The following is a 16078-nucleotide window of genomic DNA, read 5'->3' on the forward strand; positions in this document are numbered from 1 at the left end:
CTGCGCTGATCTCAGCGGGAAAATCCTCTGTAGCAGCGGCTGCCAACCCGCTGAAGAAGCGGCCCTGCCCTTGCCTCCTCTCCACTTCCTTCCTGGGTGTGGGAAGGAAGTGGGGTGGAGACAAGGGCGCCACTGCTTCTTCAGCGGGTTGCTGGCCACTACTACGAAGTTTTTTCCTGCCAAGATCAGCACGGGGAGGGTCAGCTCTTAAGAAGCCGGGGAAGGCGGCACTTCACCGCCCCTTCTTCTTCCTTAAATTGGTAAAAATGGAGGGTGGAGGAGTGGCGGGGAGGATGCAGAGCCACGGATGGGGACAGGGAGGCTGCACAGCTGCTGGGGTGGAGGCAGGGAGGCTGCACGGCTGTGGAGTGGGGAGGCTGCACAGCCGCAGGGGGTGGCGGGGAGGCTGCATGGCCATGGGGAGGCGGGGAGGCTGCACGGCGATGCAGGGGGCTGAATTTGCGCCCCCACCCTGCCAGCCCCGGGGCCATGGTGGGTGGGGTGGCCCTGGGGCCGGTCCCCGGCGCAACAAAGGTTTGGGACTTCTGTGCGTGTATATAAATTAATAAATTATATATATATATATAAATTAAGGCAAGATGGTGGTATGGTGGTGCAAGGGTAAGGCCTCCTAGAAAACATGCAAGGCACCTTCCCTGAATTTTAAGCCATTATACACTCACCCACACTTATATACACACAACACAAAATTTTCATGCATCATCCATTTTGTTGGCTTTCCTCTTCTGCCACCATCTTGGTGACTGAAACTAGATCTTCTGGGCTAGTCATATGAAATCCAGTGAGTGAGTTTTGGATCATCTGCAACACATTCTCTATTAGAAAAGGGTCAAGATTGGGAATAATTCTACATAAACATGGTCACTGGAAATGACAGCAGCCTCAGAGAGAAACAAGCCTCTTTTATCTAACTCAGGTGGTTAATCAGGACAATGATTTGGCAGCAGGCATCCAAACTAAGTTAAATCGGCCTCCCTTGCTGACGTGTTTTATCTTCAGCAGCCCATTTAAAATATGACATCATTGATTTATTGCCCAGCTGGAAACTGAACTGATTTGAATCACTTCTGTCTCCTGCTCTACAGCCAGGAGGTTTAATTGCTTTAAATTATTGATTTTATTTGTCTTAATGTAACAATTTTAACTGTTTGACTCTCTTGTAATCTGCCCTGAGCCCATTCACGGGTAGGAATATAACAGTGCAATCCTAAACAGGTCTACTCAGAATTCTACTCAATAGGACTTACTCCCAGGAAAGAATTCTTAGGATTGCAGTGTAAATTTCCTAAATAAATAATGTTGCGGTCACATGAGGATCTGGAAGTTCCAGATTCAAATCTCTATTCCATCATGGTCACTGGGTGGATGAATTTGGGCCAAGTCACTTTCTTCCAACCTAACATATCTCACAGGGTTGTTGTGAGGATAAAACAGAGGAGAGAAAAATGATGTAAGCCAGCCCGAGCTCCTGAGAGGAAGAGAAGGATAAAAAATATTTTTTAAAAAAAATCATCAAAAGTCCTGGCTGTCTTAGCTCTGAAGCCTTAGAAAGAGCTGAAGCCCATATTAGTGTTTCTCATTAAGAGGTTCCTAGTTCATAGTGATCTCATTTGTACTATATAACTTTCTATGACAAATCCCAGCTTAGTGAGGTAATTAACAGTGCTATCCTAAACAGAATTACACCCTCCTAAATCCATTTACTGGGCTTAGAGGGGTGCAACTCTCCTTAGGATGGCAGTGTAAGACTGCTTCCAACTACCCCCACCCCCCGACACTTCTCCCTCTTTTTGTTGTTACAGTACACTTCCCCTGAATTATCCTTTTGAAGTATGAGATATTTGAAGAGGGCACCTGATGATGCTTGGAACTTACCATTGTTTTGTGGAATTGCTCAACATTTTGTAATTTGTGCCTGGTCCCAAATGGAAACCATTTTGTCCTTCGCCCCATCAACCACTGCAACTATTTGGTGGTGTCCACTACCCTTTTTCAAAACCCCCAAAATGTCCACAGGTTCAACAAGAGTGGGAAGTGGGAAACCCTAGTCTAAAGAGTAGGGTAGAATGCATTTTCTGTTATCTCCCACTAAATGCCACAGTTCCTGCAGAACTCTTAGTCCCACCTGCCTCACAGGGTATCTGTTGTGAGGAGAGGAATGGAAAGAGATTGTAAACTGTACAAAGACTCTGAATAAAGAGTAGGGGTATAAATCTAATGTCTTTTTCTCTTCAGCTGCTGAGACAAGCCAGGAGTTGCAGACTCTCTATCTGTATGAGTGAAGAAAAGTCTTGTCCCCAAGGAAGAAGAAGAGAAGATTGGATTTATACCCCATCCTTCACTTGGGAGTCTCTAAGCAGTTTACACTCACCTTCCCTTTGTGTTCCCACAACAGACACCCTGTGAGTTAGGTGGGGCTGAGAGTACTCTCAGATAATTGCTCTTGAGAAAATAGCAGCTGCATGTGGAGAAGTGGGGAATCAAACCCGGTTCTCCAGATCAGAGTCCACTGCTCTTAACAACTACATCAAACTGTGTCTAGTGCAGACTGACTCTGTGGCTAGGTAACACACTTTTTGAGGGCAGGAACTATGTTTAACATGGCCATTGTGGAACCTTCATATGGCAGCATGCATCCTGGAGCAATGGCAGAACTTGCAGCAGGGCCGTAGCCAGGATTTCATGTTTGGTGAGGCCCACAGCAGGATTTGTTGTTGGGGGGGGGGGGGCGCCTGGCAGCCCAAGGCTCTTGGCAATGTAAGCTGCCTTGAGTCCCACAAGCTAACCTTCCTTTGCCTGGGCGGTCACAGCAGCTCTGCTCCCCCCACCCCTTTCTTATGTGTCCTTCTCTGAGAGAGACAGAGATCTCTTGACTCTCCCCACCCCGCCCCCTTTGCTCTGCAAGGTGTGTTAGAGAAGGGGAGAGGAAAAGCTAAAAGACCAGCAGCAATGCTGCTACTTGTTCAGAGTGGCAGTGAGCAAAGGGGATGGATTGGAGGCCCTCCAATGGAGGGGCCATATAGTTGGAAAGGGGAGTTGAAATGATGGGCCTGGCCCCTCCCAGGCCCCTCTGTAGCTACGGGCCTCACTTGCAGCACAGCCTCTAGGAAAACCAGATCTGAACAACACTAGACTGGAAATGGCAAACACTTGAAATTTGCTGGAAATGGCAACACAACATAGCAATGCAAACTAGAGAGGGGTATTTCAGGAGTGAGGCAGTTGCAATCCTGCAGGCAAACCAAGTAGTAGCTCTGACTGCGGTGGGTGATACAAGATTGCCTTGCCTTCCTCAGCGGCAGAGGTTCCTGGGAATTTCCTAGAGCATGCACTTTGGAGACAAGGATCAGAGGGGATTGACAAAAGTAAGGGCAGAGGTGTGAATCAACACCCCATATTTCACAGCACACTAGAAGAGAGTATGGCAGTAGAAATTAAGAAAATATTTGGTCTTTGATGAGGCAAGCAAAACTCCCAAAGAGGGCAGGGCTTGACTGCCTTCAATACTGGGCTAGAACTGAGTCCTCTGAGGCCCCAAGGCCTGAGGGAAACATGTCACTTTAAAGAACAGTAGTTGGAGCAAGACAACTGTGCAGAGGGCATGTAGGGGAGGGTTGACTTTTGCCCCCAGAGCATAACTCTCCCCACAAATGACTCCCATGCTCCTTTTGGTAGCACTGGGATAAAAAAGGCAGGTATCCCAGTGGTCCTCATCTTCTTTACCAAGAAACAGGGGGAGCAGTTTTTGAACTGGTGAATGGTAAGGGGCAGGGAGTTAACACTCATTCCTCAGTGTTTTAGCCCCAATCCATATCTTCTTTTCTCCCAGTTACATTTCAGGGCCAAATTGTCTAGAAATTCCAATTATGGAACTCCAAGCTCAAACTATGTTTAATCAGTAAGATGTGTGACTATGTAGATGTATTTTAGGATCATCATCTCCAAAACGTTTGTCTGAAACACTAAATATTTTCAAGGGATAATTGTAGGGTTGGATCTACCCATTTTTTGAGGGGGGGGGGACTCAAAAATGGTGTGGGGGGCGTGCCAGCTGCCCCTGGCAAAGCAACCCCAGTTTCCCCTCCCCCACAGGCACCCACCTCTTTTCTCCTTCCCAGGTCTGTGCACAAACCTGGGAAGGAGAAAGGGGTGGGGGGGGGGGACAGACCCAGGAAGGAGCACACACCACCATGACGCCACTTTCTCCTACCCAGGTTCGTGCACAGACCTGGGAAGGAGAAAAGCAGGGTGGGGTGGGAAGGAGGGGAGGGCACTCAAGGGCTCGCCGATTGGCAGAGCCTTTATTGGCACCCCCCCCCCCCCGACAGCACCTGGGATGGGTGCCCCCTCTGCCCCCTCCTCTGGCCCTGGATAATTGTGATAAAAAAGAGCCAATAGAACCCATCCTTCACAAACATCCTGAACATTACCTGACTCATTTAAATAATGCTTGACAATGGATGAAATTCCCTGAGGTGTTACAAAATTCTCCACTCCTTCCTTTATTGCCATTCCTTCTATTGTAGCTGTCAGTGGCTTCAGCACTCCATGAGACAATAGCTCTTCATAAAAGCTAAAAGCAAAATATGAACAGAACATTAATATGCTAGCCAGTCAGCTGGGCATGAGTATTCCAAAAACAAAACTTTGACACCCCCCCACCCAAGTATTTAACTTTAGGTAAGGGGGGGAGTGTGCCCTTCTTAACACCTCAACCTCTTGGAACCTTGAAGACCAACATAGTGTCAGGAAGGAGGCCAAGGAGTTTCACACTACATGTCTATCAAAGGCAGTGAACAGTTAAGAAGTTGGCAAGGTTAGGCTAACTGCTGCTGGAAACAGAATCCTAGAAGCGCTGGACTAATCTCAACTGCTCTTGCAAGTAAATTCCAACGGTAACTGAGATGCTATTTGTATCGAAAGACCCCTACGCTTAAATGTATATATCTATATCTGGCAAAGCTCTAAGTGAGTCACTTGTACCTCTCAGGATGGTCCAGCAAAAACACCCACTCATTCCAAAACACAATATGGCTCCTCAGGCTACAAAACACGACACATGGGTGCACATGTCAGTAGGAATAAACAAGAGAAAGCAATGCATGCTGAAATTATTTGTTCCAATAACCTATAGTTAGAAAACTTACAGTGTCTTTCAGCGCAACTGGGCTTCTTTTGTATAGAAAGGGTGGTTTTTTCTTCTTCTTATAAGTCACTTTAGCATATTTTTTTTAAACCACACATTTCATTCACTGGTATTGAGGAAGGGTATCAACGACCATTTGTTACACCAGTAGCACCAGCACGTTGACACATCCCAAACAATTCTATTCCCGTTCATTCCTCCTCACCTTTGATGTTTTTTGGCATATTCGGGTTCCCGCGTGATATACTGAGCTCCTAGATCCGCCGTGCATCTCGGATCGTGAGCGCTCCGGCTTGTGGACATTCTTCCCCCTTAAAATCACGTGCATAGAGACAGAATTTTTTTAAAGCACCGGCACTAGTGTCCAATCAGCTTCCTTCGAGGGGCAAACTTGATCCCGGGCGCCTTGGTAACTGGCAAGTGACAGGGACGCTATTGGAGCAAACGGCCGGGCTTTGCCGCCTCGCTTTTAAAGCAACCAACCGGGCTGAAGGACTGCTTCTCCGCTCTCCCGGCCTCAAGCCAATCTCCTTTGGAGGGGGATTTTCGCTGTGCAAATGCCTTGGTCTCAAAAGCTTGTGCACATTTACCCGAGACTAAAAGCCACTCGTTTCTATTAGACTCTGATGAAGTCATGCTGTTTTCCCTGAGCACCCGGGGAAGTAAATATAAACAGGCTGGCATGTTAAAGACTAGCATTTCCCAACGTTAAGCTTCCACGGGCTAGCGTGGGTTGGGAAATACTGGAGATTTGGAGAGTGGAGCCTGGGGGGAGGGAGGGGGCAGGATCTCAGCGGGGTATAATGTCATAGGATCCACCCGCCAAAGCAGCCATTTTACCCATGGTCTTATTTTGTCTGAAAAGGGATTGCAATTCCAGATCTCCAGGTCCCACCTGGTGGTTGGTGACCCTAGCCCACTGTGCTTCAAGTTGCGGAAAAGTGGCTCCTCTTCGTGAGGATCCGCTCCAGAAAGGAGCTCTGAAGCCTTGCGCGGAAGTGAAATGTTAGTCTCCAAAGCGCCGCAACAAGCCTCCTGTTTTATTTTATTTTTTTTTTCCCGCGGCCACAAGGCTAAAACCCCCCGGTATTAAAAAAAAAAAAAAAGGAACTCGAATTCAAGCAATGCTTCAGATCACGCCGGACGTGGCAGCCTCGACGGGAGAGTTTTCCTGTATTTGAAGCGTGCGCGAGACTTCAGCCAGAGAGAGCGGCGCGACACGTCAGCCTCCCCACATCCCGCCCCGATGCCTTTTTCACCCGGTGGGCTCTGCGGAGACGAGGACGCGAGAGACCCACCTGCACCCCGAGACTTTTCCCACACCACGATTTGCAGGGGGCGCTGGGGAAGCGCCTTGCGCAAAAGCGCAGCGCACAAACTCCCTGTCAGGCCGGCGCCTACGATCAGCACCCGCGCCATAGCCGCACCGACAGAGCGCGAGACGGATGAGCCTCGCTCTTCAGAGGCGGGCGCGGAGGAGTCCCCTCCTTTCTTCCTGCCTCTGCCCGGCAGAGCCGTCTTGCCTTCGTCCGCCGTTAGAGGGAGAGAGGGGGCCGTTTGTCTGCGGCTGTGTGTACGTGTGTGCTGTGGCGGTTTGCGAGCGCGGAGGCACAACGCGGAGCGGGTCACGGAGCCCGAATAGCTGCCGCCTCTCACGCAGCTCTTTTCCCTCTTTTGTTCCAGAAGGGGCTCTATCCTGCCTGCCTCAAAACTTCTCACTTGAGGTGTGAGGCCAGACCTGGCCAGGCTCGTTTTGCTGCACCACATCTACCCACCCACATGATGGGCCCACATACGCCCGAGGCTTTGCTGCGCTTTCAACAGCGGGCCGTCTCAAAGCCATGAACGGAAGCTTTTGGTATTAGGGAGGTAAAAATCGACCCGCCTCTGTTCTGCGAGTCGGGTTGCTGGTGAAGGGCTGACAGGAGGCCAGAGGGAGGAAAGGGGCAAGCTTAGGCGGGAAAGCAACGTGCTCCTTGCATCTGTTTTAGATCTTAGCTTGTGTTACGTTACCAACAGTTCTGCAGGCAAACCTTTATATGCTAGAGTTTGACTGAACAAGTGTAGTTTGCGAGCGCGGAGGTGCAATACAAGCAAGCCAGTTTGGTGTTGTGGTTAAGTGCGCCGATTCTTATCTGGGACAACTGGGTTTGATTCCCCATTCCTCCACTTGTAGCTGCTGGAATGGCCTTGGGCCAACCATAGTTCCCATAGGAGCTGTCCTTGAAAGGGCGGCTGCTGTAAGAGCTCTTTCAGCCCCACCTACCTCACAGGGTGTCTTATGAGGGGGAAGGTAAAGGAAATTGTGACCACTCCGAGATTCAGAGCATAGGGCGGAATATAAATCCAATGTCTTGTTCTTTTGTTAGCAGATCATCTTTTCAACTGATAAATCACACCCACACACACCCTGCGTTCAACAGAGCCTTGAAGAAGCAGGCGTGTAGTGTCTGGGGGTGCTCTTGGACTCAGGCCTATAGAGGTGACAGCTGTGGCTTTTACCAGCTTCGAGTGGTTAGCCAACTGTGGCCTTTCCTGGACTGAAAAGGTCTGGTTGCTGTGGCACCTTCCCAGTTGTGCTAAAACTCCCTCCCCAAAGACATTCATCTATCTAATCTCTCCATTGTTGCCTTCCACCAGTAGGTGAAGAGGTTTGTTTGTTTTGTTTGGCAGTTTCCTTTAACAATTATTGCCTTTACACCCCAGTTGTGTGTTTATGTGTTTTATGGAATTGTGTAAATATTTTGTATACACATTTCTAAATACTGGATGATTTAATGTTGTGTGGAGAGGCAGTCTAGAAATGTTTCGAGCACATAAACATCATCCGAAAAGGAGGGGGGAAATGCTCTGAGAAACAAAAGAGGGTTAAGACCAGGATGATATATGAAAATCCTCAGAGAAGGTTTACTCTGCATGGAGATTCAACTTGACGTTGCCTTTTCTTTCAGAACTGTGTGGAACTATATAATGAAAAGGGGTTTGGAATACAGAAGATACAGTTTCCTATGGTAAGGTGAGTGATTTTGAACAAAATGTACCCAGTGACCACAGTGGGCACATTATTGGTTGTACGTAACTCTCATTCAGTGACATGACATATGTAAAATAAAATATATACTGCTGTTTTAAGAGTAGCCAATAGAGGGGAGCATTGGACTTTGGAGAACCTTCTAGCACTTCAAGCAAAACTATAGTATTTTAAGCAAAACTTTAAGCATGCAAGTGAGGGAAGCTAAACCATGACATATTCTGAGATTTATGCTATGTTATGTACTGTGCTCCACAGCAGGTCAGGTGCAATGAAAGTGAAAATTTGAAAGCTTCAACTTGTAATTCACAAAATGAAAAAGTTAGAACTGGCTCAGTTTGGCCAATATTACTATAAAGAATTCTCATCCAGTAAGCAAATGCAGGCAGGAATAGGTTAACTGCTAAACTCCTTTGTTAGAAGGCTGGGTTTAAAATCTGATTTCAAGAACAGCTAGGCTCCCCACAGATGACTTCTGGCTTAAGCATGGAAGTATAGTTTTTGCAGCCTCCTAGATGGCACTATTTATCTTCTGTTATTTTCTCTTTAACTACTGACTACTCCACTGTTCCTTCTCATATGTTGGCTATAGGCTTCTGCCTTAATAACTGATGCTTGGTGCAACTCCTACCATTTATGCCACAGATCTTGTCCTTGGTCTTCTTTGCCATAACCATAGATGAAAACATGTAACTATTTGCTATGGATCAAATACAACCTAGCTCCCTTTTCCTGTGAAATAAAATAAATGCTTATAGTTTAGCACCTAAGAAAGCCTAAAATTGTAATTTAATTCAGTTCTTTTAAGCCGTTAGTGGTCAAAGTCTATAGAGATACAATTAAAAGGTTACCTAATACACATTTATATGCTGAAATTAACAACGATGTCTCTGGTCCTACAATTATCCTTCCAGTTTTAGAATCTTCAGTCTTGTTTCCTTGTCTGGAATTCATTCCACAATTACAGAGGTTATTTATATTCATGCCACATATTTTTTTCCTATGCCATTTCAGACCTCTAGGTGATTACCAGCATAATGCAGACCTTACTATTTTTTCTGCAAAATTGATCTCTTCACCTTTTGATTTGTAAAGAACAAGGAAAAATCAATGGTGTGAAGAAGTTCTGAGCACAGATGAAGATAAATATAAATATTTCATCAGTTCTGAAATAATATCACATATCTAATTCTGAATGTGGCTCCCATGCTGAAAAAACCCCAGAGAATTAGGCCAGGTTCAGATGCCGTACTCTTTTGCAGACTTGGGGAATCCTCCTGATTTGCAGAAAAATGAGAAAACCAAGATGAGTGAATGAATAATAATGGCATAAATAATGGAATAAATAAATAAAATGGAAGGGGGCTTAAACCTCCACCAAATTGTCTCCACTTATGCAGTCAATGCAAGGGGGTGTCTCTTTCAGGGTGGATGTGAAGGAGAGCAAGAATGGGAGCAGCTGTGGACACCTAGGTTGGGTGAGTAAGTGGTGGAAAGGGAAAGAGAGAAAGAAATGAAGCCACCACTACATGTCCCAGGCAGGGAGTTTATCATTTAATAATAATAATAATAGATTTTATTTGTATCCCGCCCTCCCCGCCTAGGCGGCTCAGGGCGGCTAACAACATTCCATACATTAACATAGATAGGTAAAACTTTAAATTTAACAATTAAAAAAAATTAAACATAAAAACCAGTTAATTGAGTTAAAATACATAATTTAAGTTACATTAAATGTATCTGGCAGCAATAAAACTGTTCTGGCGCTGGTTCTGCCAGTTTAGATAGTTCCATGGTAGTATTATAGATGGCGGTTCTTTTATTCCTAGCAACTCAGCAGTCGATATCAGTATAGGCTTGTCTGAAAAGGGCCGTCTTGCAGGCCCTGCGGAACTGGCAATGCTTTTAAGTCTCTTATTTTGAATATGGAAATTAGCTAAAAGACTTGGTAGAGTGAATTAGGAGCGAAGGATCTTTGCTTTCAATGATATGGAGTTAGTGTTAAACGATCCCATAAAACTGAAGTTCTTTGAAAAAGAAGCAGTATCTTAGGAAAAAAATAGAATATTTTAATTTATCTGTATAAAATATTTTAAATAACATGAATCATTTGATTGAATCTGATGTTGCTAATACCATACACTTCTCTGTGGCAATGCTTTTAAGTCTCTTATTTTTAATAGGGAAATTAGCTAAGAGACTTGGTAGAGCGAATTAGGAGCGAAGGATCTTTGCTTTCAATGATATGGAGTTCGGGTTTTCAGCCAAGAATAGTCCAAGCAATTATATTTTTTAATGTTTACTTAGGCTATGTAATAAGAGAATTTACACACACAGGTTCACGAACAAGCAATCAAGAGACTAGGAAAAATAGAGGTTACTGATAGAGGAATTTAAGGGTCATTGAGGCGGGTAATATTCACCTGATCCAGGAGAGGAGATGTCCGTTCAGTGGAAAAATACATAGAGAGAGATGAGCACGACCAGTGTGACACGCCCTATAGACCCAATTACAGGAGTAACGCCCTATAGACCCAATTACAGGGGTACAGACTGCAAATGGCACTCTACAGAATGCACACCGAAATGGGTTTTTGAGCCATACTATATAGGGGTCTGACGGATGGGGATCGTTAGTTATCAAGGGGTCCTTGATGGTCCAGCAATGGCTTTCTTGAATAGCTATTTAATTAAAACAATAGATTGGGAATTCCACACATTCACTATAACGACAGACTCAGATGTGACTGAATGATTCGCTGGTTTTTAGCTGACACTCAGGAAAGGATCCTCTAGAAAACGAAGACCTTGAGTGCTAGGATGAGTCAAATCATGCATTTAAATGGAAGTGGCAGAGTAGAGGTGATGGGCCGAAGGAAGAGGCCATCGACAGGTAGCAGAAGATCAGAGTGAGAATAACACTTACCAGAAGTTCCCATGTTGTTATGCATCCTGTTTGGGTGGAGGCATTGGGGGGGATAGGTGAGACTACACTGAGAGGCAGACTTCAGGTGCCAACCAGAACAAGCTCTCTGCGGGGTCTGCTCCACTTTAGATGGAGTGTTTTCTTGGCCTGTTTTCTGGTCGGACTCCATTTTGTTGCCCAGAATAGGAGACCCACACTCTCTCTCTAGGTACTGGGGTACTCCATTTTATCAGGCAGCGCCTCTCAGTAACAGCCTGTTCTGTTGGGCATGTTTTACCAGTAAAAACCTATCACTTTTTTTATATTTGTGTGTGTTGTGCATGTGCCTGGAAGTCATGGTTGACTTCGGGTGGCCCATAGTGGGCTTGAACATTTGAGAGAGGTGGTTTGCTGTGTCCCAGCCCTGGTATCCCTTGGAGGTCTCCCATCCAAATACCTGCCAGAGTTGGCCCTGTGTAGCTTCCGAGATCTAATTAGATGGGGCTTGCCTGGGCTATCCAGGCCAGGGAAAACCTATCACTTTCTGGTTCCCTAGATTTCATTACTCCCTTCTCTTCATTCTTAGCCAGCACATTCATTCTCAACTCTTCCATCCTTCTTAATATTCTCCCCAAAGAGATCTCCCTATTTGGTGCAGGTCTGCTCATTCAACCAATCAGGTACTAGTGCTTTTCCTGTAATTTCTAGTACCACTGTTTGAATTTGGTGGTTTGGTTTCTCATTAGAAGAAGATATTGGATTTATATCCCGCCCTCCACTCCGAAGAGTCTCAGAGCGGCTTACAATCTCCTTTACCTTCCTCCCCCACAACAGACACCCTGTGAGGTGGGTGGGGCTAGAGAGGGCTCTTACAGCAGCTGCCGTTTCAAGGACAACCTCTGCCAGAGCTATGGCTGACCCAAGGCCATTCCAGCAGGTGCAAGTGGAGGAGTGGGGAATCAAACCAGGTTCTCCAAGATAAGAGTCCGCACACTTAAGCACTACACCAAACTGGGAAATGCTGCTTGCAAGCCATGTTTCTGTTCATGTCCGAGTTTGGAAAGATATGCCTTTCTTAATCCTCTGTTACCTATTTCTCTCTAGTTACTTCTGTTGCCACTTTTCTAGTCTTAAGACTATAGCTCTAGCCGAAGGCCTAGCACTTCATCCTTCTTTACCATGGTGCCACTTAAAGGCTGTGCCTCTTTGCCTTGTCTCCAACTTTGCACTCAACAGGTACTGTGGGGACTCTCTTGCACATCTGTGCGCTCTGGGGATGAAGGCATCTCTAGTCACCATCTTCCCTTGCTTCTCTTGGATATCATGGCTCAGTTAACTATAGTATAGGCCAGAGATCAGGCAAATTATAAAGAAGTTTAATGAAGCACATAAATGATCCCTTTACAATAGAAAATAAGCAATGATCAAAATGAAAAGCTATATAGCTACAATTTGTAGTCTACAAATCTTCTCTCCCTACTTTTGTACATACCTTATTAGATGGGTTAGACCACAGATAGACTACTTATTCTTGATTTGTTTTATAATTATAAATTATGATGGGGTACAGAAAAGAAAAAGGGAGGGGGACTTATAAGTATCATATTTATCTTTTATTTCTTCATCGTAAGGACAAATAGCATCAGACTAAGTACAGAGTATATGTACAGAGTATAAGCATTTAAAATACATAATATTCAGTTATTTCTACATATTATGCTTGTTTCCAAAACCCAACATTTATTGTCATAAGTTAGGTAGGCTACTTATTTTTGATGTTACAGTATTCAGAAATCATCCATCAGCTCAGTTTCTTAGTTCAGGGTTCCTCTGCTTTGTTAGTTCCATCATGCACTCAAAATGGTGTCTGTGGCTTAATCCTTCACATTGATTGAACCAAGTTTCAGAATAAAACAGAATAGGTCTAAAGAGAACTTTGTTTTTGTGTCCAAAGACTTTTGTTTGACCCTCACCTTTGTGGGTCATTCCATCCCTTACTCTCCAAAAGAAAAAGATGCAGTCTAGCAATGGGCTCCCAGATCTCTTTCCTGCATGCAGTTCTCTGGCTGAGGTGTTAGCTGGCAATTGTTTGTCTTCTTGCCAGAGCTATCTACAAATCCATGGCACTGAAGCTGACTGCTTCCCCTTGTAGCTATCCCATTGCTAGTTGTTAACCTGTAGAATGAGCATGTGAAGAGTGCAGACCCATTTCTTGCAACTTTGATGTGAATCCTAAGGTGCTGAAGATTTTTCCACAGTAACCATGGCAGGGCATAATACCCTGTGAATTCCTGTTCCTGTGCACATGGCCTTATACAAAGCCCTGAAAGGACATTCACTCAGCAATGGAGGCAGATTGCTTTCTTGAGCTATTAGCTCCCTAATAAGACTGTTTTCAGTCCAAGATCTGATGCATCCATAGTAATTTAAAGATGTTTCTCAAAATTACTGTTTTTATCAATTTTTTTTCTCATTGTAGATCTCCATGATGAGAATAAATACTTTATAAATTATTCACATGTAGCTCTGCATGGGGCAGGTGAGGCAGATTGAATTCTCTTCATGCTATTTGTGTAGGGGTTTCAAAATAATGAAATCTTCCCAAAAAGATGACAGAAAATCAGGTTTAGGAAAGTGTATACCAGGAGTGGAAAAGGTGTTGTTGGAGCATTATTAGACCACAGTGTCACGTGAATGTTCCAGTTTGGGAGCCAAAGCAGAGAAAACTGTCAGTGTGGAAAGTTTCAACTCTTCCAAATTTAACTTCACACAAAGAGGAGGTGAGGTACCACTTATTCTTATATATCCTCCCCTAGTTCTGGATCCACAGTAGATTCTTGTCTCTGTCTGTCTGTCTATCTGTGTATTGCATATACATATGTACAGGCAATTTGATTTTGTGTGTTTCAGGATGCTATTGCTTTAAAAATTTCTTGGGTAGACGTTCCAGTTTGAGAACTTTTTTCCTGTGGTCACTATTTTCCAAGATGATTGATATGATTATTTCTATATTTAAAATTCATGTAGGATGTTCATTTTGTCAAAACATATTGTATTTCAGTCAGTAAAGTCAAATAAACTATTAAATTCATTACAAAGACAGCCATTTTTCATGTAGCTGCAATTTTGCAAGAAGGCAGAACTTTTTTTTCACATTCTCGTAGGATGGTCATGTTGGTGTCAAACTGAATGTTTTGGAGGTTAATGATACCAAATATTCTATTCCTTTTGTTGTAAAAACAAAACAAAATTTTATTTTTAAAGTTTGTAATATTTTGGGAGGAATGATAAATTAAGATAAACTATTTAATAAATGTTTGTAATATTTGTAACATTGAGTTTGTAAAATGCAGCAGGAGAATTGTTAAGGCGATGACTCCAAAAGTGCAGAAAAAGTATATATTCTGTTGCCTTTAATAACAGCATTGATTTATTATTTATTAATTTGAAATATTTATTAGCTGCTTTTCTTCCTTACAGAGCTAAAGGCAGATTACAATATTAATAACATGCACAGATTACATAGAAAACATAAAATCCAAAATTAAAATCACGGTTTAGGCCTGCTTTATTTATATGTCATCCTAAATAAAACCATCTTCAACTGCCTCCTAAAGTTCAAAAGTGATGGCACCAAGTGCACCTCCTTGGGGAAATTGTTCTATAATTGTGAGGCTGCGAATGAAAAGGCCCTCACTTGTGTACTTACTAAATGGGCTTCTTTGATTGATGGGATAGTCAGGCGAGCCTTTCCCTGTGATCTTAATTTCCAGGCAGGAATATATGGGAGAAGATGGTTCTTCAGGTACCATGGTTTCAAACCATGTAGGGCTTTTAAAGCTGGTATTTTGGCATTTTTGTTGTTTGCAATGTATGCACATTGAGCTAAAAGTAAAAAAACCCCACTTTAATAATAATAGACTTTTCCATAATAAATTATGTTTGTGTTCCTTGAAATTTCATTCTATTTGCTATTTTTTTCTCTTCTCCTAGGTATGATATGTTTTCTTAGGTATAATCAAGGTATTTGATATATAGTCAAGGCTTGATATGTTTTTCTGGGTATAATCAAGGTATTTTCTACCTTAGCTCCTGTAGCCACAGTGAAACCTGCGAAAGCTCCAGCACAGCAGCAGTATTTGCGTATCTTCCTGAGGCAGTGGTCAAGGTATGTGATTACTTTGGCTTGAATATTTCTTTACTCATCAAATAAAATCCACAGACAATTAAATGTTAAATAGTTCAAAGTCCAAGTTGCCCTATGCCCAAATTCTGTTTCACTTAAACTGGAGGTATTTGTTGGGGTGATAGGTATGCTTTATATAACTGCTTGAAACATTTTGGTGAAAATGCATTTAATAGTTTTGAACTTAAAAGTGGAATAATAGAGATTCTTTAAAAACTAATACAAACTTTGGCTTATCTTTGGCAAAAAAAAGAGTTTTTGGCTAGTAAGAGTATCACTGGTTATCTTGACTGCTCACTTTTGCAGCCAGGATTTAGGTTCAAAATTTTTCAGCAACATCATATTCTTGATGTGTGGATAATTTAAATATGGTGAGTAGAATCTTTCCATATTGTGATTCCATGTTTTAAATACTGCCTGAACTTACACCCAGCCCCGAACTATTCATTTAGCCTGGGTGTCCAAGATAGTGTTGGGACACTCACAGTCCATTCTCATATTCTAAAATGTGTTCTGGGAGCTGCATGTAAGTTTCCCAGTGGTGTTTTCTTCATCTGTTTTAGGCTGGGTAAATGGCAAAGAGGAGACTGAAACTGAATCAGACCCACACATAGTTTGGGAGGCATGGAACTCCCAGAACATGTCTTTGTAATATATGTATTGAAAATTGGAAGAGCTTTGGCTTCCACTAGTGAGAAATTAGACATTTGATATTGGCACTCTAATGGGAGTATGGTAGTATTTTCAATCCTTCTCTTGTGCAGAGTTGCCATTTAGTGTGAATTGGGC

General features: G+C 43.6%; 2 protein-coding genes across 6 annotated transcripts in view; one reads left to right on the forward strand and one right to left on the reverse strand.

Moving 5' to 3' along the window:
- The window catches only part of RNLS (renalase, FAD dependent amine oxidase), a 128851-nt gene extending 122207 nt beyond the window's left edge, over window positions 1–6644 (reverse strand). For 3 of the 5 annotated variants that reach the window (XM_060241269.1, XM_060241271.1, XM_060241267.1), the window contains exons 1-3: window positions 6466–6642; window positions 5373–5478; window positions 4452–4594 (exon numbers count right to left, since the gene is read on the reverse strand). In XM_060241269.1, coding sequence (XP_060097252.1) covers window positions 4452–4594; window positions 5373–5478; window positions 6466–6586 — 370 coding nt within the window. In that variant the 5' untranslated portion in view covers window positions 6587–6642. Of the gene's footprint in view, window positions 1–4451; window positions 4595–5372; window positions 5479–6465 lie in introns of all 5 variants that reach the window. The other 2 variants (XM_060241270.1, XM_060241268.1) reach the window with 2 other exon arrangements.
- The window catches only part of LOC132573650 (lipase member M-like), a 59369-nt gene continuing 49751 nt past the window's right edge, over window positions 6461–16078 (forward strand). Inside the window, exons 1-4 of the mRNA XM_060241265.1 lie at window positions 6461–6891; window positions 8119–8183; window positions 13583–13642; window positions 15193–15271. The gene's annotated coding sequence lies outside the window, so the exon portion shown is untranslated. The remainder of the gene's footprint in view (window positions 6892–8118; window positions 8184–13582; window positions 13643–15192; window positions 15272–16078) is intronic.

This window comes from Heteronotia binoei, chromosome 6 (assembly GCF_032191835.1).
Source record: "Heteronotia binoei isolate CCM8104 ecotype False Entrance Well chromosome 6, APGP_CSIRO_Hbin_v1, whole genome shotgun sequence".
In the NCBI taxonomy this organism is placed as follows: Eukaryota; Metazoa; Chordata; class Lepidosauria; order Squamata; family Gekkonidae; genus Heteronotia; species Heteronotia binoei.